Below are 27,305 nucleotides of genomic sequence, written 5' to 3'. Positions count from 1 at the left end.
AAAGAGGCCGGAGCTGTGGGGCAGGGTTTTGGGGGGAACTGGGGCAGGATGCGGGGGAGGGGGGGAGAAAAGAGAGGCAGGAGCTGTCTGGGGGAAGTTGGGGGGCAGGGTGTGGGTGGTAGGAGCTGGGTGGCAGGGTGCAGGTGAGAGGCAGAGAGGCAGGAGCTGTGTGGGCAGGGTGCGGGTGGGGGGAGTTGGGGGGCTGGAGCTGTGTGGGGGAAGTCGGGGGCCAGTGGGTGGGGGGAGTTGGGGCGCTGGAACTGTGGGGGTGTTGGGGGGCAGGGTGCGGATGGGGGAAGTTGGGGGGCAGAGAGGCAGGAGCTGTGTGGGGGGAGTTGGGGGGCAGGGTGCGGGTGGGGGAGCTGTGGGGCAGGAGCTGTGGGGAAGGGGAGAGTCACGCAGCCGGGGTGTTTGGTGCAATCGGCTGTTTCGCTCACCCCGGGGGGTAACTGTGCACCCCCCCATTAGATCTGGGGGATCCCCCCGATAAAGCCAGAGGCCTCAGACTCCCCCCCACACCCCCGAGACGCAGGGGCCCAGCAGGAGAGCTGGGGCCTGGCCTGCTGCCGACACGCCCCCCCGCCAATCCCACATGGCCACCAGGAGAGGGAGGGGCAGAGCCCCCCCCAGGGTGGGTGGAGGGGCGGGGCCCAGGGCTCAGGGGGGTATCAGTCGGGTGCAGGGACATGCCTGCCCCTTGCCTTGCCCTGCCCAGCCAGGCATGGTGCCCCTTAGTGGCGTGGGTCCCGTGGGGCGGCTGCGGGGAGGTACTGGAGAGCCCTGTCTTGGTGGGCCCTGGCACTGTCTGGCACCCACGGGCCAGACACCATGGGCTGGGGCTGGCACCAAGGGGGCAAGACCCTGACAGAGGCCGTGTGGGGTGACCTGGCGTTAGCCCAACTATGGGGGTAGGAACCGAGACGAAAGACCTGGCCCGGTCTGACAGGAGATGGGGGGCACAGGCTGGTACCCCCTCGAGGGCACACTGACCACCCGGGGGGCTGGTACCAGGCGGGTCCCAGCTCTCCGGCCCGGCCCTGTACAGACCGGCCCGGGGTGGGGACACCCAGGGCTTCATTTATGATCAAAGACGGGCTGGGGCTCAAGGAAGGTTTTTACTTTCATAACTGATGCAGGGAGCCTGGAGGTGCCGGGCCCTGAACCGCCAGGCCCCGAAGTGCCGGGCCCTGAACCGCCAGGCCCCGAAGTGCCGGGCCCTGAACCGCCAGGCCCCGAAGTGCCGGGCTCTGAACCACGAGGCCCAGAGGCTCTGCTGGAAGATGCTGAGCTCCGTAGCCCCGTGGGGCGCGGTTCCCTCGGCCCCATGCCAGGGGTGGCGTCGGCATTGGCATGAACCACAGCAGAGCGCAATGGGGGGGCGGAGAAGCCTTTATTATACTCACGGGCGCCCCCCAAGCTCCGCCCCCACCACCTCACTTCTTCTTGGTCTCCTTACAGGCCACCACCTCACTTCTTCTTGGTCTCCTTACAGGCCACCACATATCTCTGGGCCACGTTGAGGGGTGGGGAGTAGCCGTCCGCGTAGGACGTGTCCTCGAAGAGCACCGAGTAATCGTCCTGGGGCTGGAGAGAGGCAGAGTCAGACGCTGGAGCCCTTCTGCACCCCAGGCCCCCGCCGCATTCCCCACCATCGGAGCCAGCGCCCTGCACCGTGGACAGGCCCCCGCCCCATTCCCCGCCCCCCTGAGCCAGCCAGTCCCCGCCCTGGGGCCGGATCGGAGCCAGCACCCTGCACCGTGGACAGGCCCCCGCCCCATTCCCCGCCCCCCTGAGCCAGCCAGTCCCTGCCCTGGGGCCGGATCGGAGCCAGCACCCTGCCCCGCGGACAGGTCCTGCCCCATTCCCTGCCATCGGAGCCAGCCAGTCCCCACCCTGGGGCCAGATTGGAGCGAGCGCCCCGCCCCGTGGACAGGTCCCCACCCCATTCCCCGCCCCCCTGAGCCAGCCAGTCCCTGCCCTGGGGCTGGATCGGAGCCAGCGCCCCGCCCCGCGGACAGGTCCCCGCCCCATTCCCCACCCCCCTGAGCCAGCCAGTCCCTGCCCTGGGGCCGGATCAGAGCCAGCGTCCCCCACCAGGGACAGGCCCCCACCCCCGAGCCAGCCAGTCCCCGCCCTGGGCTGGATGAGTCTGGGTAGCCCTTAGTAAGGAAAGGCCCCATCCCGTGCCCCCAGCCAGTCTCAGATCAGTGCCCCCCAGAGGGGAACTGCCCCTTACCCGCTGGGGTGGGGCGTGGATCAGGGCCCGGTAGAAGCAGGTGGTCTGGGGATACAGCGCCAACACCAGCTGGTCCTTCTGGAACAGCGCCTCAGGGTCTGTCTCAGGGTTCGCCTTCCACTGGGGCAATGGGATGATGCGGCGGCGGCTCAGGGTGTGACGCCTGGGGGGGGGGGGGGGGGCGGGGGGAGACAGGGTGAGACAGGACCTCCTCCGGACGAGAAAGCCTCCCCATCACCACCACCTTCCCCTCTCCATTCCTCTCCTCTCCTCTCACTTACTCTTTGCCTTCTTCATCGATATCATCCACCTCGTACCTGCAAAGAGAGGAGACGTCGCCGTGAGGGGCTAGGCAAGTGGAGGACCTAAGGCTGCAGGACCATAGAGCCATCTCCACTGAGCAGCTAGAGAGGCATTACTATGCAGCGCTTACTGGAGAACCATGGAGCCATCTCCTTTGAGTGGCTAGAGTGTATCTATGCCCCTAGAGCTGCAATACCACAGAACATCTCCGTCAAGTCCTAAATAAGCACAATCCAGCACCATAGAGCCGCCACCCTCGAGCAGCTAGAGGGGAGCCTCCATACCTCTAAGGTGGTAGGACCAGAGTCACACCTGCTGCAAAGTTGGAAAGGGGTTTCTATGCTACCAAGACAGCAGAAACCATAGGGATGCCATCCTGAAGTGTCTGGAGAGGTGTTTCTCCTCTCTAAGGTGGTAGAACCATAGAGTTACCCTTCTGAAGTGGCAAAAAAAGGGGACTTAAGTCCAAAAGATTGCAGGATCATACAGCCATCTCCCTTGAGGGCCTAGATTGGCACTTCTAGGTAGGATTGTCTGGTACCCCTTGTCGCCCAGCTCTATGGCTGATGCCCCAAGCTGGCTGTAGCTGCGTGGGGCTGACTCTTCCCAGGAGCCCCGGGGACCCACACCCGGTGCTCACTTGTTGGTGGCGTGGCTGTAGCTCACCACCTCGGCCAAGATCCATTGCTCGTCCCCATCCACAGCCTTGACACGAGCGGCCACCTTGTCCCCCGGCTTGGCCACGTAATCGCTGGCTGCGGGGATCGCACCGCAGAGTGGGGGCGGCCTGCGGGGAGAGGAGGGCAAGGTTACCTGGGGTGTGGGGACAGAGTCCCACCCCAGGCTGCCCTGGGCGACCCCAGCGACACTCACTTGTCCCCAGGTTTGCCGATCCACAGGGGCAGCGTCATGGCTGACTGCTGGAGGAGGGTCATGAGGACGCCCCGGCGCATGGTCTTGCGGGGCGGCTCTGAGTCGTTATAGAGCCCGGCAATCTTGGCAGCTGTGGGTAGGGGGAGAAAGGGAGGTGAGCCCCACAGAGCTAGGGGGAGCCCCCTCTTCCTGCCCCCAGTGACTCGGACACAGACACTGACCCCACTGCAGACACTCTGACCCTGTGTTCACATGCCACCCAGCCCGGATTACCACACCCACCCTGGGCGCCCCACCTCTCCCATTCACCCCATTGATGAAACTGCAGGCCTGGCTCCCCGACCCCAGCACCCCCAAGCACAGACACCCAGCCCCAGGGGATCATGGGAGCTCCCACCCTCCTCAGAGACACTCTATCGTCCAAGCCCCAAAGGATGATCGGAGTTCCTGCTCATGCCGAGTGCTCCCAGTGTGGGGCTGGACCCCCGACGTATTCTGGGGGGAGGCATGGGGGGAAGGGGAGGACACTCACCAATGCGCCGCTCCTCCAGAAGGGATTTGATCTCTGCAATCTTGTCCAGCGCCTTGCGTAGGATGCTGGGGGTGAGAGGACAGACAGGGGGTGAGCAGTGGGGCAGGGCCATCGGCAGCTGCGGGGAACGGGGAGGAGGGGCACTCACTTGCACTCAGCCTCCGCATCAGCTTTGGCAGTCGTGTAGAGTCCACGAAGCTTGGTCCGGTAATAGGGGGAGACTGCAGGAGATGGGGGTGTTAGAACCCAGGAGTCCTGGCTCCCAGCCCCCCCTGCTCTAACCCACCAGCCCCCCTCCCCTCCCAGAGCAGCGAGAGAACCCAGGAGTCCTGGCTCCCAGCCCCCCTGCTCTAACCCACCAGCCCCCCTCCCCTCCCAGAGCAGCGAGAGAACCCAGGAGTCCTGGCTCCCAGCCCCCCTGCTCTAACCCACCAGCCCCCCCTCCCCTCCCAGAGCAGCGAGAGAACCCAGGAGTCCTGGCTCCCAGCCCCCCCTGCTCTAACCCACTAGCCCCAAGAGCTATCGACTGAAGGACAGAAACGTCAGGGTGTTTGACTATGTCCCTCATGTTGAGTGTGTGGATAAAATGTGGTGTTTGATGCGATACTGGGGGCGGGGGCTGAAGGGGACTGTGGAAAGCTGTCCGGTCCGATGCCAGGAGCAGCTGTTGTGGGTAATTCCAGGGGAGGTGTAGGCAGCCGTGAGGTGAAAACCATCCACAGGTTTAGAGGCTGCAGAAATTGCTGTTGAATGAGGGGCCCATGGAGGATGCAAGTCGCAGGGGAAGGGAAACCCCCCAGGCACCCAGGGTAAGAGGGGGGAGGGGATTGGAAGGAAATCCAACCCCAACCCTGATAAAACCCCACAATCCGCACCCCCACCAGCCACAGTTTGGTTTTCTCTGGCCAGGAGCCCCCCAGTGGTGGCAGACGTAGGGGATTTAACCTCTGGGTCCCCGAGGTTTTTATCAGGGCTTATTCCTGTGACTGCCAGGATCGCCTCAGGAGCCTCTTAAAAACCAGCGTTTCATTAGCTAGCCTCCAGTCGGCTGGTCCCGAGGCTGATCTAAGCAATAGGGGACAGACCACCGTTGTTAGTTCTGCAATTTCCTTCAGAACTCTTGGGTGATACCATCTGATCCTGGTGCCTTGTTACTGTTTCATTTATCAATTTGTTCCAAAACCTCCTCTACTGACACCTCAATGTGGGACAGGTCCTCGGATCTGTCATCTAAGCAGACTGGCTCAGGTGTGGGAACCTCAGCGAAGAAAGATGCACTGGCCTTATCGTCCTTGAGTGCTCCTTTGGCACCTTGATCGGCTAGGGGCCCCACCGACCGTTTGGCAGCTTCCTGCTTTGGATGGACGTTTTCTTTGTTGCTGTTAGTTTTTGGGCCTTTTGCTAGTTGCTCTTCAAATTCTGTTTTGTTTGTTTGTTTGGCCTAATTATACAAACTCTTGACTTGCCAAAGGTTATGCTCCTTTCTATTTTCCTCAGGAGGATTTAACTTCCAATTTGTAAAGGATTCCTTTTGCCTCTACCTGCCTCTTCTATTCCGTTGTTTAGTGGTGGTAGTTTTTGGTCAGCTTACGGGGTTTTTTCAATTTGGGGCACACATTTCATTTGTGCCTCTATTACGGTGTGTTTAAAATGTTTCCATGCGGCTTGCCGGGATTTCACGCCTGTGACTGCTCCTTTCAATTTCCATGTAACTAGCTTCCTCGTTCTTGTGTACTTCTCGTTTTCTAAGTTAAATGCTACTGTGGTGGGCTTCTTTGGTATCCTTCGCCCCCACCCCCCAAAGAATGTTAGATGTAATTACACGTTGATCGCCACTGCCATGTGGTTCATCTCTATTGACCTCTTGGACCAGATCCCGTACTCCACTTAGGACCAAACCAAGAATTGCGTCTCCTCTTGGGGGTTCCAGGACCAGCTGCTCCAAGAAGCAGTCGTTATGGCGGTCTAGAACAAGCCATGGCGGGTAGTGAAGAATTGATGAAGAGGGCTGTGGTAAGAGCTGGAGGGGCACCGCACCCCAAGTCACTTTGGTCAAGGGAAGTTTGGTAAGGGAGAAATATAGGTAAAAACTTACAAATATGAGCGCTGGCCAAATTCCCTGTCTCTGTACCTTTGACCATGGTTTACCTGGAGCGTGAGGACTTTCCAGGGGTAGTATTCTGGGCATTAGGAATCTGCTTCCCACGCCTGTTTTATGAGGTAAGGACACTGGAGCCACGTCTCAGCAGGGTAATATCAGAACTCGCAGCCAGAAGTCTGGCTCTGCCGCGCTGGCTTATCTGTGGCCAGCAGGGAGGAGAAACGCCCTCAGGCCTTTGTCAGCAGAAAGTAACCGTTTGTCCCCAGAGGAGAGTTTGGAGAGTCCGTTGCTTGGCCAGAGTCCGCTCCTAACGCGAGTGAGACTCCAAGGGAGTTTATGGAGGCTCACTAGGCTGCCCCCCGGCCAGGGAGAGGAAGGTGGCTCAGAATAACGCCTCCGTCGGCTTTTCGAGAAGGTTTGCCGTGCGGAGGGAAAAAGAGGCACCCTGCTGCGGTTTGCAAGCAGGCGTTGGGCCTGATAAGGGCAGAACTGAGCTGCAGCACGTGGCTCATGACTGCCCCTGTGCTGGACAGGGAGGCGTGGAGAGAACCCGTGCGAGGCTCAAACGAGGCTCCTGGCCTTGCGTTTGAGACAGTGAAAATCACAGTACGAGTCGTGTCAGAAGCGCCAGCGGTTACAGACCCTGCGGGGCACCTCTGCCTATCGCTAAGGAGGTGTTTGCCAGAGGGTCCGGGGACATTGTGGGCCCCCTACCCTGGCCTCCCAGGAACGGAAAGAAACAGACTGGGAGTGGTGGGTGCTGCCGCTAGGTACCCTGAAGGCCCAGCTCTGTCTGATATAGAAGCTGAAACTGGCTACTGCCCTAGTCACCGTTTTTAGCCGAGTTGGTTTCCCCGGGGAAATCTTGTCAGACCGGGATGCAAATTTCATGTCTGCAGTTTTCAAAAAGTGACAGGTGCTGAGCGGAGTGAGGGATGTGAACGCTGCCCCCCATTGCCCAGTGACTAACGGTTTGGTAGAAAGATTCCATGGGGCCCTGAAGTCTATGCGGGTGCTGTATGGTACACTGTGAGAGAATGATTGGTGTGTTGCTCCCCGATTTGTTATCTGGGTACAGGAGTGTCCCCCCCAGAGTCTATGGGATTTGCCCCCTTTTATCTCTGTGGTGCTAACAGGCCAGCTCAGGTCAACAGGTCAATTCACTTGTGTGTGACTACCAAAGAAATGCTAAGGGAACGAATTCACTCGAATGTTCATCTAGTGCAAAGGGAATGTGAATGCGATTGTCTTCGTGTACCCATAACCTGTTGATTACTACCCATTACATTATGTATATCCCTATTCTTCATTAACCCTACAGCCAAAGTGTGTGCTCGCACTGAGATGTGAATGTACTCGACGGGTGAACTTCATGAAAACAAAGGAGGGCTCGTTGTGGGCTATTCCATTGCCACGTACACAGTGTCTAGCCCGGTAATGACGTTTACCCACCAAACGAAGAAGGTTGCTAACTTCAAAGCAAGGGCCATTGAGTTCTCGATGGGAATTCACAGACACAGTCTGCATCCCTCACGCACCGCCAGCCAAGGAAGGCCCACGCGGGTACAGAACCCGCCAGTGAGCTTTCTGGGCAAAGAAGACATAAAAGATGGATTGGAGATGAAGGATCTTTCCTTGAAACTGTTTGGCCACTCACAGGGAAGCCTTCCACATGGAAGACACAGATCCCCAAAGTTACTCTGCGTATCCCTGAGAGACGCATGGAAAACTCCCTGATCACCACATCTCTGCTACCGCTTTGGACTTACAAATCTGGGCTCACCTGTTACTGTATTTTACCTGCTTTAACCTCTCAGTAGCTCATTCCCTTTGCTGAGCTAATAAACCCTTAGAGAAATCGGCTGCCAGCGCTGTCTCTGGGGTGAGTGACGACCCTTTGGGGCTGGGTGTGAGCTAATGGGATGTGAGGTTAGTATAGTGACCAGTATCACCAAGTCCCGTGTGTCTGGGTGGTAAGATGTCCCTATGGGGACTGTCCGTGGCTCAATGGGAATGGAGTGATCCAGGGGCGCACAGTTGTCACTGGCTTGGTGACATCTAATGACAGACGCACACCCCCAGCTTGGGGGCCTGCCTTGTTTTCTGACTGGGGATTGGCACTCGCAGCTGTGAGCCACTCAGCGAGCGTGACAATTGGCGTAGTCGGCAGAAGTGACATCCACAGGTCAACTGGGCTGAAAGCTCAGAACCCAGCGCTAGGTAAAATGTACATTTGATATCGGGATTTTTAAGGGTTAAGGGTTAGTCACAATGGGTGAATCACAGTCACACGCGGATCTTGACAGAAAAGACCTTGAGCAGTTGTGTTCTTCCTTTAAGAAGAAAAACTCAGATCAGGACTGGGAGCTTTGCTCATGGACTTTGACCAAAGAGCAGGGTCTCAGCCCCCTCCCCCAGGCCCCAGAAGGCGCTGCAGCCAACATGGGGTGGTGGAGACACCTGGAAGCCCAGTGAGCACGAGGAAACGATGGTGGAACTCCGGATCAAGGAGAAGGAGGAAATTGAGGAAAGAGCCCACCAGAGATGCAGGGAGCAGTTGGAAGCGGAGAGAAATGCTCATGGGCTGCAGCTGGAAACCCTGAAGAAGCGAAAGGAGCTGGTGGGTACATCCCCTCTCAACAGCAGGGAGTGGGAGAAACTCTGCCCAATTCATCGTGAGTCTGAGGGCACTGAGGAATTCCTAACCACCTTTGATAGACTGTGATAGCCATAGGATAAATGGAGGCCAATCCTCTTACCCAAACTGACTGGAAAAGCCAGGCAAGTCTAATGAAATGGAGATGGCTGATGCTATGATATACAGGAAGTTTAAAGAAACCGTACTGAAAAGGTTTAAGATCACCCTGGAGTCCTATCGCTTGATGTTTAGTGCCACCAAGGCTGTTTACGGGCCAATTTGTCATGGTATGAATCCTCTTAGCTCTAAGGATGGAACTACACTTCTGAAGGACAACGAAGCCATCAATTCTCACTGGAAAGAATATTTTGAAGATCTCCTTAACTGTAATTCTATGATTGCAGATGAAGTCCTTGAGCAAATCCCTCAACAACCATTTAGGGATGAGCTCTGAGACCCTCCCAATTTGTATGAGGTACACAAAGCCACCAAGCAGATGAAGAACAACAAGGCAGCAGGTCTAGATGGGATCCCCACTGAAATCTTTAAAGATGGTGGACCAGAGCTAATTCGGCAGCTTTACCTGGATAAAGGAGGAGATACCCAGTGAAATGAGGGATGCCCTGATTGTCACCCTCTGCAAGAAAGGGGATAAAGCGGATTGTGGAAATTATCATGGTATCTTCCTCCTAGCCATTGCAGGCAAAGTTCTGACGGCACGGATCCTTGCAAGCCGCCTTCTGCCCCGTCAGAAGAAATTTTACCGGAGTCACAGAGTGGTTTCCGACCATGTCACGGAACTGCGGATATCATCTTCACAGCACAGCAGCTGCAAGAAAAGTGTCGGGAGCAAAACCGAGCACTGTACATGGCTTTTATTGATCTAACAAAAGCCTTTGATTCAGTGAATCACCGTGCCCTCTGGATTATACTTTCTAAGATGGATGTCCTGATAAATACACCAAATGTCCTAAAATTGCTTTATGATAACATGAAAGCGACTGTTCTGAGCAGCACTGGCTCCCAGAGCGAACCTTTCAAAGAACAAACAGGAGTCAAACAGGGCTGTATCATCGCTCCAACCACGTTTGCGGTTTTTATTGCCGTCACTCTTTACCTAATTGCTGGGCAGATGACAGCTGGCGTTGAAATCATTTACCGAATGGACGGAAAGCTGTTCAGGCTTAGCAGGCTGAAAGCCAAGAGAGAGATCTCCACAACATCTATGGTGGAACTTCAGTCTGCTGATGACAACACAATCTTCGCCCACTCTGAGAAAGATCTTCAAACTAACTTGAATGTGTCTGCCGATGCTTACGCATGTCTTGGTTTCACTCTTAACATCAAGAAGACTAAAGTGCTCTATCAGCCCTCTCCAAATGAGGTATTACATGCCCCATCTATCAAAATCAATGGAGTGGCACTGGAGAATGTCAATCATTTCCTCTCCCGTGGAAGTCATCTTTCATCCAAGGCAGATATTGATGCAGAAATTCAACATCGCCTGAGCTGTGACAGTGTAGCTTTTTTTCATTTACAGCACAGGTTTTTTTGAAGATCATGACATTCAAACAGACACCAAGCTTCTTGTTTATTAAGCCATTATTCTCCCAAAACTGTTGTATGGGTCCGAAACTTGGACAACCTATAGACACCACTTGAAAGTTCTTGAGAGGCACCACCAACGCTGCCTTCGTAAGATTCTGAAGATCAAATGGGAAGACAGGCGCACCAATATTAGTGTTCTGGAAGAGGCACAGACCACCAGTATCGAGGCAATGATAATCAGTCAGCAAGTCCGCTGGACTACTCACGTTGTCCGGATGCCAGACCATCGCCTCTCAAAACAGGTCCTGTTCTCTCAGCTGAAAGAAGGGTACCGTAACGTGGGTGGACAACGGAAGTGTTATAAGGACTTGCTGAAGACAACCTAAAACACTGACACTTGGGAGATACTTGCCCAGGATCACTTAAAATGGAGTGAAGTCCTACGTGATGGTCCCCTGCAGTTTGGACTTGCTCGCCGACAACCCGAAGAGGATAAGAGGAGGAAGGGGAGACTGGTCTCCAGTCATGGTCAACAGCCTCTTGCTGAGCCTGAAAACATCTGCCCTCATTGTAATAGCACTTGTGGTTCAAGGATTGGCCACCTGAGGACCCATAGTTCCCATGGAAGATGATCATACTGGGTAACGAGTGATTGCCCCATCATCAGAAATCTTAAACTGTCTGCCAGTATCACTCATGTGGCGTAAGTGCCTACGCTGCGCAGTTATGTGACAATATGGATAACTGGGGCAGGGCGGATGGTCCCTTTGACAAGTGGCTTGATTTGATGGCACACGAGCAGTTCTTGCGGGTAGTCACTGATGAGGTAAAAGCGGCGCCGCCTGTGACAAAAAACCTCCCACCGTTTTGGAGGCAGCAGAAATTGCTGATGAATAAGTTGAGTCAAGGACTCAGGAGAGGCGCAACCCCCAGGAGAAGGGTTTCCCCAGGTCAAAATGAGGGGTCTAGGAGAAACCTAACTCCAACTTTGTTAAAAAACCTCCAGGGAGCCCAGATTTTAAAGCCGCTTACACTAAGGGAAGGCAGGCTCGGCCATCTCTGTGGGGCTCTTGGTCATAGAAAACCAAATTGCCCAGAACTTAAGGTCATCCCACAATCTGCACTCTCAGCCCCCGCTGTACATGCCACAGCTCCCACTGTGAGCGCTAATGCTGCCCCCTGGATCCCAGAGGAAGTTGTGGTGGAAGAGAACGGCCTCATAACCTGTATTGGGACTGAGTCTGGGGACGGTAGTGAGGAGTTTATTAAGAGTGAATGGCATTGAGTGTGCCGGGCGGAGGGACACGGCCTCCCAAGTTACTTTGGTTAAGGACAGTTTTGTGAGGGAGGAGGACAGACAGCCAGGCAAAAGTCTGAATATTTTGGCTTAGGCTGCATTTCCTGTGACTGTGCCTCTGGTTAAAGTCCACCATGAGGGGGAAGGTTTTCAGGGTGACGTTGTGGCCGGCATTAGGAATTTGCTGCCAGCTGATATTTGAATAGGTAAGAACACTGTAGCCCTGTCTAAGCAGGTCCCAGGGAAAGCGTGGGTCGATACACCTGCTTTGTCTGTGAGCAGTGGGGAAGGCTGTCAAGGGGAGGGAAGTGCCCTCAAGCCTTTTTCTGTTGAGAACAGCAGCTCGCCAGCTGAGGCAGGAAATTCTTGTGTTGTGCCAGAATCTGCTCGGGGCTTAAGTGAAAACACAAAAAGATTTTCTATCTGCCCAGCAATCTGATCCTTCTCTGGAACAAGAGCAGGCTGCAGCTCAGAGTGGCACCCCGGCTGGGGAAGGAAGGGGGAGGTTTCTTATGCAAGATGTATTGTTTAGGGAAGCTCCTACAGGGAAGAAAAGGCGTCCTGGTGAAATCTGCAAGCAAACAGTTGTGCTGGAATGATACAGGAGAGAATTGCTTCAGGTAGCCCATGATGGCCCATTCGTGGGACAGTTAGGAGTGGAGAAAACCTGTGACAGGCTAAGGGATTTCTACTGGCCTCCTATGTTTCAGACAGTGAAAGATTATTGCAAAAGCTGTGATTTGTGTCAGAAGACTAAGGGCTTAAGGGGACCGTGCAAAGCACCACGGCAGCCTTCGCCCATTATTAAGAAGGGGTTTCCCACAAGGCCTGTCGATATTGTGGGATTTCTCACTAAACCTTCCAGGGGTGGAAATAAATATATACTTGGTGTGGTGGATTTTGCCACCAGGAATCCTGAAGGCACTGAAGTGTCTAAGAGTGAAGCTGAAACTGGGGCTACAGCTTTATTTACCATTTTCAGCAGAGCAGATTTTCCCAGAGCATTCCTAACAGACCGTGGTGCAAACTTTATGTCTGTTGTCTTTAAAAAGTTATGGTAATTGCATGGAGTGAAACATATAAAGGCTGCTCCCTACCACCCTGAAATGAAGGGGCTTATGGAAGGATTTAATGGAATTTTGAAAGCTATGCGAAGAACGTATGTTTCCAGGCAGGAGAACAACTGGGACATTTTGTTCCTGTTTCTTAAGAACGGCCAGACTGGGTCAGACCAAAGGTCCATCTAGCCCAGTGTCCTGTCTACCGACAGTGGCCAGTGCCAGGTGCCCCAGGGGGAATGAACAGAACAGGGAATCAGCAAGTGACCCATCCCCTGTCGCCCATTCCCAGCTTCTGGCAAACAGGCTAGGGACACCATCCCTGCCCATCCTGGCTAATAGCCACTGAAGGACCGATCCTCCATGAACTTATCAAGTTCTTTTTTGAAGACTGTTATAGTCTTGGCCTTCACAACATCCTCTGGCAAGGAGTTCCACAGGTTGACTGTGCGTTGTGGAAATACTTCTTTGTGTTTGTTTTAAACCTGCTGCCGACTAATGTCATTTGAAGACCCCTAGTTCTTGTGTTATGAGAAGGAGTAAATAACACTTCCTTGTCTACTTTCTCCACACCAGTTATGATTTTATAGCTCCCAACATATCCCCCCTTAGTCATCTCTTTTCCAAGCTGAACAGTCCCAGTCTTATTAATCTCTCCTCCTGCAGAAGCTGTTCCACACCCCTAATCATTTTTGTTGCCCGTTTCTGAATTTTTTCCAATTCCAATCTATCTGTTTTGAGAGGGAGCGACAAGATCTGCACACAGTGTTCAAGATGTGGGTGTATCATGGATTTATATAGAGGCAATATGATATTTTCTGTCTTGTTATTTATCCCTTTCCTAATGATTCCCAACATGCTGTTTGCTTCTATAGGTGTACAGATGTGAACCCCAAGAACCTACTGGTTTTGCTCCCCTGCTTCTGTATGGGAGGCAGGTGAGGGGACTCCTAGATTTGATTCGAAGCTCTTGGGAACACAGTACAGAGGAAACAGGACAGCCGGTGAAGGAGAATTTGCAGGTGGCTGGAACCTTAAGAAAAGTCAGGCGAGTCAGAAAGCTTGGTAGGATCGGCCTGCTGAGGAAAGGTCACTTGATAGCGGTGATCTGGTGTGAATGCTGATGCCGGTGAGGAAAACCAAAAGGCGGGATTACTGGGAAGTACTTTTTGAGGTGAGAGAGAGTGAATGAAGTCACATATGAGGTAAGGGAGCCCAAGGGGAGAGGAGCTGTTCAAACAGCGCATATCAACGGGTTAAAAGCTTACCAGGAAAGGGAGATGGCTGTGAACGTGATCTGTTGTGCAATGAGGAAACATTATCCGCCCCTTTAATTGATCGGGAGGGGGGCCCTCTGGAAAGCACTGGGTTGGGGGAGGGTTTAACTCCAGCCCCAAAGCAGGAAATGTGGGCCCGCAGAGCACCACAGACTGGGATTTGCCAACCGGCCAGGTTTAAGGGAGAAGAGCTTACAGGTTATTTGAGCCTGGCAGATCATCCTGGGCTAAATGGGACATGCGGCAGCACCTCCAGGAGGAGGTGGAAAGCCTGCAGGCAGTGGGAGGTAATCATTACGTCAAACAGCCCCTGGGCGTCTCCTAGTCCTAGACAAGACTAAACCACGAGACTGTGTGTGGGGATTACAGGAATCTGAACGCGATACCCAGCCTGACCCATACCCCACACCTGAACAGAGGAGTTACGGGACCTCCAGGTACCGGGTGCGAAGTTCAGAAACACACTGGATTTGACTCATGGGTATTGGCAGATTCCCTTAGATGCTGATGTCCAGGAAAAATCTGCTTTTCTCGTAGCATCTGGACTCTCGGAGTTTAAGATTATGGCTTTTGGATTAATACATTTGGGGGCTGCCTTTCAGCCAGGTGCTGCATGGTACACACACTTGCCAGGGTCTATGTAGATGACTTGGCTATTTTCAGTTGCTCCTGGCACGACCACTTGACTCACGGGGGAGTCGTGTCACAAAGGCTGAGGGAAGCCAACCTCTCTGTCAAGGTCCCCAAGCATAGGTGCCGACTCCGTGGGTGCTCCGGGGCTGGCGCACTCATGGGGAAAAAATGGTGGGTGCTTAGCACCCACTGGCAGCCCCCTATCAGATCCCTCTCACCCCTCCAGCGCCTCCTGCCCACCGCAGACAGCGGTTTCGCAGGAGGCTGGGAGGGAGGGGGGAGGAGCGAGGGCATGGTGTGCTCAGGGGAGGGAAAGAAGGAGGGCGGGGACAAAGCCTTAGGGGAAGGGCTGGAATGGGGGCGGGGCCTGAGCCGGGGGTCGAACACTTTGGAAAGATGGTGCCTGTGTCTCCAAGTGTATGCTGGAGGCTGCAATGGTGTCCCAGCTCGGGGACAGGCTGGGCAGTGGGTCGGTTCGCCCCGACCCACTAATGGTAGAGGCCATGTGGAGGTGGGCTGCCCCTTGAGCCAAGCCGAATCCTGGGTTGGCCTGGCCAAAGGGGTTTAGTGACACCGTGGCCTCCCTAGCAGACCTTACAAAAGAGGGGAAGCCAGAGCGGGTGGCGGGGCTGGAGGCCGGTGAGAAAGGCTCCACAATACCACAGAGGCATTTTTGGTCAGCCCGGAATTCAGTGAGCTCTTTGTGCTGTGCACGGATGCTGCTAACCCTGGGCTAGGTGCAGCGCTGCTGCCAGATGGGAGGGGGTAACAGGCACCCCACGACTACTTAAGCAAAAAGTGTGTGTGTGGGGGGGAGATAGCTCAGTGGTTTGAGCATTGGCCTATTAAACCCGGGGTTGTGAGTTCAATCCTTGAGAGAGCCACTTAGGGATCTGGGGCAAAATCAGTACTTGGTCCTACTAGTGAAGGCAGGGGGCTGGACTCAATGACCTTTCAGGGTCCCTTCCAGCTCTAGGAGATAGGCTAGGTAAAAAGCTGACCCCCACTCAACAAAGCTACGCTGTAATCAAGGAGGAGTGCTAGGCTGCTGCCTGGCTGTTCATAGTAAAAGATGTCCTCTTTGAAGCACTCACGTCCCTTTGCAAGGGCTGCACCAGCCAAGGGGACCAATTCAAGATGATGTCATTGGAGTCTAGCCCTAGAGGAATTTGACAGGGACATAATTCATATCCAGGGAAAGGAGAACATGGTTGCAGATGCCTTATTGAGAACGGGGGAACCTTGAGATGTGTGTGACAGGCCATATCAGGTCAGAGCAACAGGTCAATTCACTTGTGTGTGACCACCAAAGAAATGCTAAGTGAACGAATTCACTCGAATGTTCATCTAGCGCAAAGGGAACGTGAATGCGATTGTCTTCGTGTACCCATAACCTGTTGATTACTACCCATTACATTATGTATATCCCTGTTCTTCATTAACCCTACAGCCAAAGTGTGTGCTCGCACTGAGATGTGAATGTACTCGACGGGTGAACTTCATGAAAACAAAGGAGGGCTCGTTGTGGGCTATTCCATTGCCACGTACACAGCGTCTAGCCCGGTAATGACGTTTACCCACCAAACGCGACTGGAGCCTTGGAAATGTAAACGAAGAAGGTTGCTAACTTTAAAGCAAGGGCCATTGAGTACTCGGTGGGAATTCACAGACACAGTTTGCATCCCTCACGCACCGCCAGCCAAGGAAGGCCCACGCTGGTACAGAACCCGCCAGTGAGCTTTCTGGGTGAAGAAGACATAAAAGATGGATTGGAGATGAAGGATCTTTCCTTGAAACTGTTTGGCCACTCACAGGGAAGCCTTCCACATGGAAGACACAGATCCCCAAAGTTACTCTGCGTATCCCTGAGAGACTCATGGAAAACTCCCAGATCACCACCTCTCTGCTACCGCTTTGGACTTACAAACCTGGGCTCACCTGTTACTGTATTTTACCTGCTTTAACCTCTCAGTAGCTCATTCCCTTTGCTGAGCTAATAAACCCTTAGAGAAATCAGCTGCCAGCGCTGTCTCTGGGGTGAGTGACTGACCCTTTGGGGCTGGGAATGAGCTAATGGGATGTGATGTTAGTATAGCGACCAGTATCACCAAGTCCCGTGTGTCTGGGTGGTAAGATGTCCCTACGGGGACTGTCCATGGCTCAATGGGAATGGAGTGATCCAGGGGCGCACAATTGTCACTGGCTTGGTGAAATCTAATAACAGACGCACACCCCCAACTTGGGGGGCCTGCCCTGTTTTCTGACGGTCTGATGGGAGATTGTCCTGTTGTCTGGAGTGACTCACAGCCGCGAGTGCCAATCTCCCTTGTGGGACAAAGGCGAGGAGACTCCTAGGTTTCACAGGAGGCTCATGGGAAGGCAGCACCGAGGAGACAGGATGGCCCATGGGGAGCCGGTCCTGCCTTTTCAAGAGAACGTGAAGGCTATGAAGGACCTGGTGCATCAGAACCTGCCAGGAGCCCCGGAGAGCGCGGCCTGTCAGGCAGGCTGCAGCCAGGCCTCGTGGTGCTAGTGTGGATCCCGGTGAGGAAGAACAAGATGCAGGATTGCTGGGAGGGATCTTTCGAGGCAATAGGTCACATGGTGCAAGGACACCCCACAGAAGGGCAGCTGTGCAAACTGTACATGGCAATGGGATGAGAGAAGACGAGGGAGAGCCTGACTTGTTGGGCTGGTGAGGGAGCCTTTACTGCCCCTTTAAGGGATCTGGCCAGCAGGGGTAAGCAGAAGATGTTGGCCCCCTTGATATACCACAGGCAGGGTGTAACTAACTCCACAGTGTGCTCCACAGGAGAGCCAGGGCCCTGCCCCCCACAGCAGGGCAAGCCGGACTGTAAGGTCTGAGGCCCTTTTCTTTAGTAAGTCGCAGCAGCTACAAACTAAGAGGCAGAAAGTCCCATCCTCACGTTCCCTCTACACTGCATGCGAACCATGTCCTACGGGGCTGCCCAGAAGGCTCCTGTCCCCACAGTGCCCAGCGGCACCAGAGAAGGAAGCAGAGGTTACGCTGGTTACAGAAAACGTTGTTTGGCAGCGTTCTGTCTGGCAAGGAACCACTTCTTAACAGTTGGGATTGTGAAATCTCTACTTCCAGTCTTTTGCCTTTCTGGCGCCCACGTCTCCATTGTTTAGCTGTAGCATTTCTGTCTGGTTCTTTGATTGTTTCTGTCTGTGAGGTAACTTATTCTGCAAGATTTAACCCAGCTAATGTGGTGGGGTCTGATTGGGTAAAGAACTGTTTCATAATGGGCTAGGATGGGGGAAAAACACTGCTTTGTAGCACTCAGTTTACGACTGGTTACGGCACAGCTAAGCAGGACCCAAGTTTCACTGTATAGACTGGGGCCCAAAGGGAAGTTTTCTGGAACCAACTCCAGGGTGCGGTGAGCACCGTACGCTCCGCGTGTACATTCTGTGTTGGTAACTGTTAATGAACAGAGGTTAAGGATATTACTGTGTAAGGCTCTTTCCCTGGTAAAAGGCCCCACAAATCTGCAGAAGATTACCCCGTTCCTAGGCTCAGGGGGTAAGGGTAGGTGCCTTTCGCCCAGAGCCCCAGGAACTGGGAAAGCGTCAGCGGTGCCTAAATTAACTGGGTTAGGCCTTGAGCCCAGGGTAAAGGTGAGTGCCCTGGAGTGTGTAGGTAACCGATTTGGTGGAGAATGCGGGCAGCCTAAGGTCTTTGGGACTGAGCTGATAAGAGTCTAATACAATAAATAACAGCAGAGTACCAGTGCCTTCTGTCAGAAAGGATCGCCACCTTCCTGGCAGAATGACCTCCCCAGAACAACAAGAGGGAAAGGGAAGGAAGAAAAGGGACCAGGAGGACCAGGAGGGCTGGGGGCTAGTTGAGGAACCCACCCTCCTTGCTAAATGGATAGTGGGATGAGGCCCGTGCCCAGGGGAGGGATGGTTCTGCAAGAACAGCAGGATCGGGCCCTGACAAGCAGGCAGGCAATGGAGAGAGACTGGAGAACACGCTGGGCATAGTGACAGGAGTGAAAGGAGCACATGCTGGCACCATACAGACTCCTGGGATGATCCATGGAATGGTGATATCTGGGTGAGGCAGGTGTCACTTTGGGAGATGAGGGATTTAAGGAAAGAGAGGGAGAACGCTGCAGAGTTGGCGGGGGCGGGGGGGAATTAAGCAGTTGAACTTTGTGGAAATGTTAAAGAGGGAAAGTGTGATAGGAAGAGAATTCTTGGTTTCTTTGCAGCCATTCTGAAGGCAAATGGGCCCTTTTCCAAAGAAATGGTCTGTGAACAATCCATTGTAAATAACTACTGCAGGCAGAGGGACAAGCGGATTTCAGTCATTTGACTATGGACAATTTAGTCACAATCACTAAAAGAACATAAGGGGTTTCCATTGACAGTTAACGTGTGTGTGCGTGCGTACCTAAACCGACATTCCTGTTTTGTAGGTTTAAGATGGAATTGGTTTTGGTTTTTTTAAACAATGCCACTAAAAATCCATTTGAATCTCTCATTCAAAGCTGCAAAATTGACATACACTTTTGCCAGACACACCAGTGTGGTTTGGCTTTGGTATTTAGCATTTAACCCTTTGGGTACTTCTATGCTCTATAAAGTTTAATATCATTTTAAATAAGGACCAGAGGATGTGGCTGGGGCAGCCAGAACCAGGAGAATGGGGAGAGAGTCTGGATTTTGGTAACAAAACAGCAGCTAAGAGCTGCAGTAATGAAATGAAAGGAGTGCCCCTCTGCAGCACCAGCAGGGTGAGGTGCACACAGCAGCGACGTTAGGGACATTGAGCCGTAAGGTGGCTGTGAGGAATCAGACAGTCCCTTTGATAAGGGTCCATGAAAACTCCGTGAGCACAAAAGAAACAGTTACACCATCTGTAAAAACGGGTCTGGCTAATACAATGTGATACAAGTTCAGGCAGGGCAGGAATGTGCATTTTCCCATGACACATGCAGTGCATACCGGAGAAGCGGCAAAAGAAACGTAAACAAAACCTGCTATTTAATTCAAACCCTGCACGGGCTCCAAAAGGAGCCGGGACAGGTGGGTTCCTTTTTCAGATGGCTGTGTGCTTTAAAAGAACCAGAGAGACAACAAGGTGCAACCCGGACTTTAAATGAGGCTGCGGAAAAAGGCCAGCCCAACAGCATACCGGGGGAGAAAAAAGGTCAAAGACGCCAACAAGCCATGGCTAAAATGGTTCCGTTCCTCACTACTGAAACCATGGAAGGTGGCTAGAAATTGTTTATTTCAGTTTTCAAAATCTCCAAGGAAAAGCAACAGGCAGTGGAGTCCGTGCTGATGCAAGTTACCGAGCTGATGGGGAAGGAGAGAACTGCCCATCCCCGGGGGTGCGGCTAAGGGAGGCACCTGGCCAGCATTCTGACCCTCCAGCAAAGGGAGGTGGGAAACAAGTCAGTCGTGATACTGAGGGACAGGTTAACCCGTAGCAGGCAACAGTCCCTTCAAAACGTACCCAACCCCCAGGACAGAATGAAATGAAAGCCTAGACAGATTCCAAGAGGGTACTGTACACACTGGCCTCAGAGACAGATTGTCTAAATAAACGGCGCGGTATAACAAGATACTTATCCACACCCACTTGTCAGAGATTTGATGCTAATGTTGTTGTTAAGGTTAAACGCTGGGATACATGTAATGTTAATGAGTAACCCGGTAACAATGGATCATGTGTGTGATTTGGGGAAAAACCTGTAACAGGAGGTTATTGCTAGAAACGGTTATTGGGAACACACCACAGGTTAAAAAGCTTTACGCTACTAACGGTTCCCAGCTCTTACCTGTGAATCCATACCTAGAGCTTGGCACAGCGGAGAAACATTACAACCTGGTCTGCTGTATAAAAAGGGAAACTGAGGCCTGAATTTCATGACTGAGCAGTGGGATGATGCCCCTGCCTATAGAACAAAACACAGGAAAGTACGGGGGCAATTCCTCTGTTTGCCTGCCGCCTGCAAGGAGATCTGTAAAAGGAAGGGGTATGTTAAGCAATAATCTGCCACCCCCTAAAGGGGGTAGAAAAATATTCTTTTTGTCTTTCAGAACTTCAGGAAAAGCTGGCGCCAGCTGAAAAAGTAACCCAGAATACCATGGATCTACTGTGGTGATGAAGATGGTGCTGTCTTGTGGCTAGCATTGTGTATTGTGTTAAAAAGGGGGGCACGAGGAGGATGTCACACTGAAGGGGGTTACTCCCAGGGGCCGCATGGAGCTGAGAGCGCCCGGGGCCTGGGGGTCCATGACAGCTAAGGTGGTGGGGCCTGATTGGTGTGACACATATACCTCGGGGGGAGCGCCCTGGACCCCCACGTTCATCATTTCGATAGAACTGTGATACTGTATGTAAAACATGCCATGTGAGGTATGGTTCTCAACCCGTGGGTCGGGACGCCAAAGCAGGTTGCGACCCTGATTTAATGGGGTCCCCAGGGCTGGTGTTAGACTTGCTGGGGTCCGGGCCAAAGCCCGAGCTCGAGGGCTTCAGCCCCAGGTAGCAGGGTTCAGGTTACAGACCCCCCAACCTGGGGCTGAAGCCCTTTGGCCCCCCTGTGCCGGGTGGCTGGGCTCACGCTTTGGTCTCCCTTCCTGGGGTCACGTAATAATTTCTGTTGCCAGGAGAGCGTTGCGGTACAATGAAGCCTTGAGCCCCAGGAACGGGGTAAGGGTGGGCGCCTTTCGCCCCGAGCCCCAGGAATGGGGTAAAGGTGGGTGCCTTTCACCCCGAGCCCCAGCAACGGGAAAGGGTAGGTGCCTAAATTAACCGGGTTACGCATTGAGCCCATGGAAGGGAAGGGTGGGTGCCCCAGAGTGTGTGGGTAACAGTGCCAAAGGGGCGACACAAGGATGCATTCAGGAGGAGGTGGACCGCACGCTGGAGGTGGGGGTGATTGAGTTGAAAAGCCCCAGGCGTCTCCAATGGTGAAGGGACCTAAAAGGCCTAAACCCATGAGCTAGTGTGTGGATTTTGGAAGGGTGAGCACAGTCACCCAACCTGACCCGTAGCCCACACCCTCGATACAGGACCTGCTGGATCTAACGGGGAGTGCAAGATTCAGAAACTCTCTGGTTTTGACTCGAGTGTATTGCCAAATTCCCTTAGGGTGCTGCCCAGGTAAAGTCAGGTTTCAGAGCGGAGTCTGGCCTGTAGGAGTTTAGGGTTATGCCTTCTGGGTTAATTAATATGGGGGCCACCTTCCAGAGGCTTCTCAAGGAGGTGCTGCAGGGATCACAGACCTTCTCAAGGCCCTATGTAGACGACTTGACTGTTTAGTGACTCCTGGCCGATGTGAGAATTCTACTGCAGAGGCTCAGAGAAGCCAGGTGTCCACATGCAAGCCAGGGGCCACAGAGGTACCTCACCTAGGACACAGGTGGGCAGTGGGCTTGGTTGCAAACATCTAGACCAGGGGTCGGCAACCTTTCAGAAGTGGTGCGCCGAGTCTTCATTTATTCACTCTGATTTAAGGTTTCCCGTGCCAGTCATACACTTTAACGTTTTTAGAAGGTCTCTTTCTATAAATCTATAATATAGAACTAAACTATTGTTGTATGTAAAGTAAATAAGGTTTTTAAAATGTTGAAGAAGCTTCATTTAAAATTAAATTAAAATGCAGAGCCCCCCGGACCGTTGGCCAGGACCCAGGCAGCGTGAGAGCCACTGAAAATCAGCTCACGTGCCGCCTTCGGCACGCGTGCCATAGGTTGCCTACCCCTGACCTAGAAGATAATAAGGTGATAAGTAACAGTCACCATGGATTTGTCAAAAATAAATCCTGTCACCCCAACCTGATAGCTTTCTTTGACAGGCTGACAAGCCTAGTGGATGGGGGGGAAGTGGTAGATGTGGTATATTGTGACTTTAGTGAAACTTTTGATACTGTTTCGCATGACCGTCTCAAACAAATTACAGAAATGCAACCTAGATGGAGCTACTATAAGGTGGGTGCAAAACTGGTTGGAAAACCATTCCCAGAGAGTAGTTATCAGTGGTTCACAGTCAAGCTGGAAGGGCATAACGAGTGGGGTCCTGCAGGGATCGGTTCTGAGTCTGGTTCTGTTCAATTTCTTCATCAATGATTTAGATAATAGCATAGAGAGAACACTTATAAAGTTTGCAGATGATACCAATCTGGGATGGGTTGCAAGTGCTTTTGAGGACAGGATTAAAATTCAGAATGATCTGGACAAACTGGAGAAATCATCTGAAGTCAATAGGATGAAATTCAATAAGGACAAATGCAAAGTGCTCCACTTAGGAAGGACCAATCAGTTGCACACATACACAATGGGCAATGACTGCCGAGGAAGGAGTACGGCAGAAAGGGATCTGGGGGTCAGAGTGGATCACAAGCTAAATATGAGTCAAGAGTGTAACGCTGTTGCAAAAAAAGCAAACGGCATTCTGGGAGGTATTAGCAGGGGTGTTGTAAGCAAGACACGAGGAGTAATTCTTCCACTCTACTCCATGCTGATACGGCCTCAACTGGAGTATTGTGGCCAGTTCTGGGCGCCACATTTCAGGAAGGATGTGGACAAATTGGAGAGAGTCCAGAGAAGAACAACAAAAATGATTAAAGGTCTAGAAAACTTGACCTATGAGGGAAGATTGAAAACACTGGGTGTGTTTAGTCTGGAGAAGAGAAGACAGAGAGGACATGAGAACAGTTTTCAAGTATGTAAAAGGTTGTTACAAGGAGGAGGGAGAAAATTGTTCTCGTTAACCTCTGAGGACAGGACAAGAAGCAGTGGGCTTAAACTGCGGCAAGGGCGGTTTAGGTTGGACATTAGGAAAAACTTCCTGTCAGGGTGGTTAAGCACTGGAATAAATTGCCCAGGAAGGTTGTGGAATCTCCATCATTGTCTAACCTGCTGTTAAAAAATCTCCAAACACCTGTCAGGAATGGCCTAGATAATTCATCCTGCCCCGAGGGCAGGGGACTGGACTAGACACCTCACGAGGTCCCTGCCAGTCCTGTGATTCTATGACCCTTGGAAGGTAGAAGCCATTTGGAGCTGGCCTGCCCCACAAACCAAGGCTCAGGTCCAATCCTTTACTGGTCTGGCCAGCTATTACCAGAGGTGTGTGAGGGGGTTTCGAGACAGTGTGCTCCCCCCGGAACAGAGCACTCACTGCCAATAGGTTGCACCGAACCAAAGGGACCACCCAGGCGGTTACGCTGGTGCTAAGCTCTGCAGCAGTCTGACGTGGAAAGAGGCCACACCAAGGGAAACGAACTGTAGCGGCAGACAGGGGACGGGGAGCCTGGGGCATATTCAGGAGGGTCGGTGACGATGTGGGGTGTGGTGCCAGCTCAGCCATGGTCCAGGGTCAGTCTGGTTCCAGGGGTTCGGCCTGGGGTAGCCCCAATGGCCATGCAGAGCCTGCTTCTCACAGGAACCTCTGTCACCTTTGGGGACTTGTGACTGGAACTCGTGTGTGTGTGGTCCAGCGTTACTTGGGGAGTAACTCCCTGCTTAATAAACCGTAGCTGGCTTGTTGTAGGACTGGCTACAGCGTTATGTCTGGGCTGAGATCTGAGGTGCAGCTGACCTGGGGTGAGTGACTGGTCCTTTGGGACAGGGAGTAACCTGAATGTTGCTGTGATTTGGGGACAGACTGGATAGCCCCAGGGGGCTGTCCGTGACTCCATGGCAAGGCTGTGTCGGTGCCAGAGGAGCTGATATTCGATACTTGGTTGGTGAAATGCAAGTACAGAACTCACAGACAATTTGAGGTTTGGGCCCTGGCTCCGAACAATCTGCCCTGAGGTTGGTACCCACAGTCAAGTCACTGCAGGACAGCTTGACCCACAGGAGTCCTGGCTCCCAGTGCCCCCCATCCCCTGCTCTGACCCATTAGACCCCATTCCCATCCCAGAGCCTGGGAAAGAACCCAGGAGTCCTGGCTCCCAGCCCCCACACTCACTCTTGTTCTCTGTCTGCATCCGCTCATGTGTTTTCTGGATGTTGACTAGGTTGTGCTCGCTCCGCGACCGCTCCTCCTGGGGGCACAGAGGGAAGGGGATAAAGGGTGGTGGCCTGTGGCTCCCTGTCACAAAGAAGGGGTAGGTGGCCCCACGCCCTAACTCCAACCAAAGGAGATGGTTCCCCTAAGCCAACTCCCTCATCCCAGAGTCCTCTGGGGCTGGCAGGGCTCCTCAGTCAATCCCAGAGAACAAGAAGGCATCCCACTTCTGGAAACCCAGAGGATGATGGGAAGGCCCCTCAGCCCTGAGCTCCCACCAGCCCCAGGGCATGCTGGGAAGGCCCCTGGGGCCACGTTACCTGTGTCTGTTTGATGAGCTGGTGCAGCTCCCCCAGGAGTTCCGCGATGCGCGAATCAGCCGACACCAGAGCCATGGTGGCTACAGGGAAAGGAAAAGAATTAGCCGCTGGAGTAGCCCCCCCCGCACCACCCACTATAGAAACTACCTCCAAATCCTGGCCCCTCCCATGCAGACTCCCATGATCCTCAAGGAGAGCGGGGAGGGGGGGAAAACCGATGGAAGCTGCAAGAATGCCCTGGGCAGAAGACAGAGAAGAAGACACTCCCAGCAGGCCCTGGGGCCAGGGTTGGGGGCAGACACACCCAGCAGGCCCTGGGGCCGGGAGGGGGGGGGGGAAGACACTCCCAGCAGGCCCTGGGGCTGGGGCGGGAGGGGGGGGGGCAGACACTCCCAGCAGTAGGGTTACCATATCTCATAAATAAAAAAAGAGGACCCTCCACGGGCCCTAGCCCCGCCCCTTCCCCGCCCTAACTCCGCCCCCTCCTCCCTCCCACTCCCAGCCGGGGGAAAGGGCTGCCCCAGTGCTACCAGCATCACGATTTCCAAGGCAGCCCCCAGACCCTGCGCCCCCGGGGGGCGCAGGGTCTGGGGGCAGCTGGAGCCCGGGAGCGCAGCTGGAGCCCGGGAAGGGAAGCGCCCAGCCGGGGGCACAGGGTCTGGAGGCTGCCCAGCAAACCGTGAAGCCGGTAGCGCTCGGGCTTTGGGCAGCCCCCATGCCTCCGGACCCTGTGCCCCCAGCCGGGCACTTCCCCTCCCGGGCTCCGGCGGCTCTGCGTAACTTACACTGTGTCAGTTACACAGAGCCGAAGAGGAGCAGAGCCCCCGCAGCTGGAGGCTCTGCTCCTCTTAGGCTCTGTTTAAGAGCCAGGCTGCCCCAGCACTACCGGCTTTGGGCAGCCCCCGTGCCTCCGGACCCTGCGCCGCCGGAGCCTGGGAGGGGAAGTGCCCGGCTGGGGGCGCAGGGTCCGGAGGCACGGGGGCTGCCCGAAGCCGGTAGCTCTCGGGCAGCCCGGCTCTTAAACAGAGCCGAAGAGTCGGGGAGGAGCAGAGCCGCCATTTTCCCGGACATGTTCGGCTTTTGGCCATTCCCCCGGACGGGGGTTTGAGTGCCGAAAAGCCGGACATGTCCGGGAAAAAGAGGACGTAGGGTAACCCTACCCAGCAGGCCCTGGGGCCGGGGCGGGAGTGGGGGAGGGGGGCAGACACTCCCAGCAGGCCCTGGGTTAGGATACAGAGGGGTCAGGGGTCACCGCAGGAGCTGTAACCCACCCACACGCATGCGCAGCTGCAAATGAGGGGGGTGAACTCCCGCCTTTTTTGCTCACAAAAGGCGCATGCGCAGCCCAATCAGCTTGAGGAGCCTTTCCCAACGTGCGGGGGGGGGGGGGCCAAGCCCGTGACGCATGCGCACATTCAATCTCGCGCCAATAACACCATCTACGGCGCATGCGCATTTTCTATGCCGCGGCGCGCTTTGCTTCCGGCGCATGCGCCCTCTCCGATTTACATGCCGCCCTCCGCCCCGGTGAAAGTCGCGGCCTCCGCCTACGAAATCCCCAAGGCTAAACGCTCCTATGGCCGGAGTCCCGCACCCGCCGCAGGCTGCACCGTACCGTGGCCGAACGACGAGCGTGGGAGGTGCTGGCGACAGCGCGGAGGCTCCGGGGCGGTGCAAGGCGAAAGGGATGCACTGCGCATGCTCGCGGTAGTGCGGCGCCCCATGGGACGTGTAGTTTCCGGTTCTGCGAGGGGACTCCCACGCATGCGCCTTTGTCTCCTCCCCGTTCGGGGTGAGATGGGAACAGCGGCGCGTTGCTTCTTGGGCTTTGTAGTTCACACCCGTCGCATCGTTAGGGGGTGACAGGAGCACGTGACCCCGGCCCCGCCCCCTCGGGGCAGAGTGACCGGCCGCGTCATGCTCAGCCCCGGGGGAGGGGGCGGCTCTGTGCCCGGCGGGGGGGAACACGGGGGGGCAGGGAGGGGGTGTGTCTCTGTCGGGGGGGGGAGCGCGGGGGGGGGCAGGGGGTGTGTCTCTGCCGGGGGGGGGGGTGTCTCTGTCGGGGGGGGAGCGCGGGGGGGGGGCAGGGGGTGTGTCTCTGCCGGGGGGGGGAGGGTCAGGGAGGGGGGTGTGTCTCTGTCCGGGGGGGGGGCAGGGAGGGGGGTGTGTCTCTGTCCGGGGGGAGAGCGCGGGGGGGGGCAGGGAGGGGGTGTGTCTCTGTCCGGGGGGAGAGCGCGGGGGGGGGCAGGGAAGGGGTGTGTCTCTGTCCGGGGGGGGAGCGCGCGGGGGGGCAGGGAGGGGGTGTGTCTCTGTCCGGGGGGGGGAGCGCGGGGGGGCCAGGGAGGGGGTGTGTCTCTGTCCGGGGGGGGAGCGCGGGGGGGGGCAGGGAGGGGGTGTGTCTCTGCCGGGGGGGGGGAGCGCGCGGGGGGGGCAGGGAGGGGGTGTGTCTCTGTCCGGGGGAGGAGCGCGCGGGGGGGGCAGGGAGGGGG

General features: G+C 54.8%; 1 protein-coding gene and 1 long non-coding RNA gene across 3 annotated transcripts; one reads left to right on the top strand and one right to left on the bottom strand.

The window, feature by feature from the left end:
- Positions 1–1,371: 1,371 nt before the first annotated feature.
- Positions 1,372–26,712, bottom strand: LOC128836029 (SAGA-associated factor 29). Its single transcript, XM_054026030.1, has 10 exons — positions 26,432–26,712; positions 24,817–24,896; positions 24,458–24,533; positions 4,093–4,165; positions 3,945–4,009; positions 3,413–3,542; positions 3,180–3,326; positions 2,518–2,553; positions 2,237–2,399; positions 1,372–1,584 (listed from the first exon to the last, which is right to left on the bottom strand). Exons 1-10 carry the CDS (start codon positions 26,580–26,582, stop codon positions 1,468–1,470), a joined length of 1,038 nt encoding a protein of 345 aa, XP_053882005.1. The 5' UTR covers positions 26,583–26,712; the 3' UTR covers positions 1,372–1,467.
- Positions 9,726–16,512, top strand: LOC128836044 (uncharacterized). 2 transcript variants are annotated; one of them, XR_008444728.1, is made up of 3 exons: positions 9,726–11,734; positions 13,470–13,760; positions 15,947–16,512. It is a non-coding gene; the product is annotated as an uncharacterized LOC128836044 (long non-coding RNA). The 2 variants fall into 2 exon arrangements; XR_008444727.1 differs by lacking the exons at positions 9,726–11,734; positions 13,470–13,760 and adding an exon at positions 14,168–14,300.
- Positions 26,713–27,305: the final 593 nt, after the last annotated feature.

Source organism: Malaclemys terrapin, chromosome 4 (genome assembly GCF_027887155.1).
Source record: "Malaclemys terrapin pileata isolate rMalTer1 chromosome 4, rMalTer1.hap1, whole genome shotgun sequence".
Taxonomy (NCBI): Eukaryota; Metazoa; Chordata; order Testudines; family Emydidae; genus Malaclemys; species Malaclemys terrapin.
Note: the sequence above shows the minus strand (reverse complement) of the source record. Positions and strands in the feature narration are given on the sequence as shown.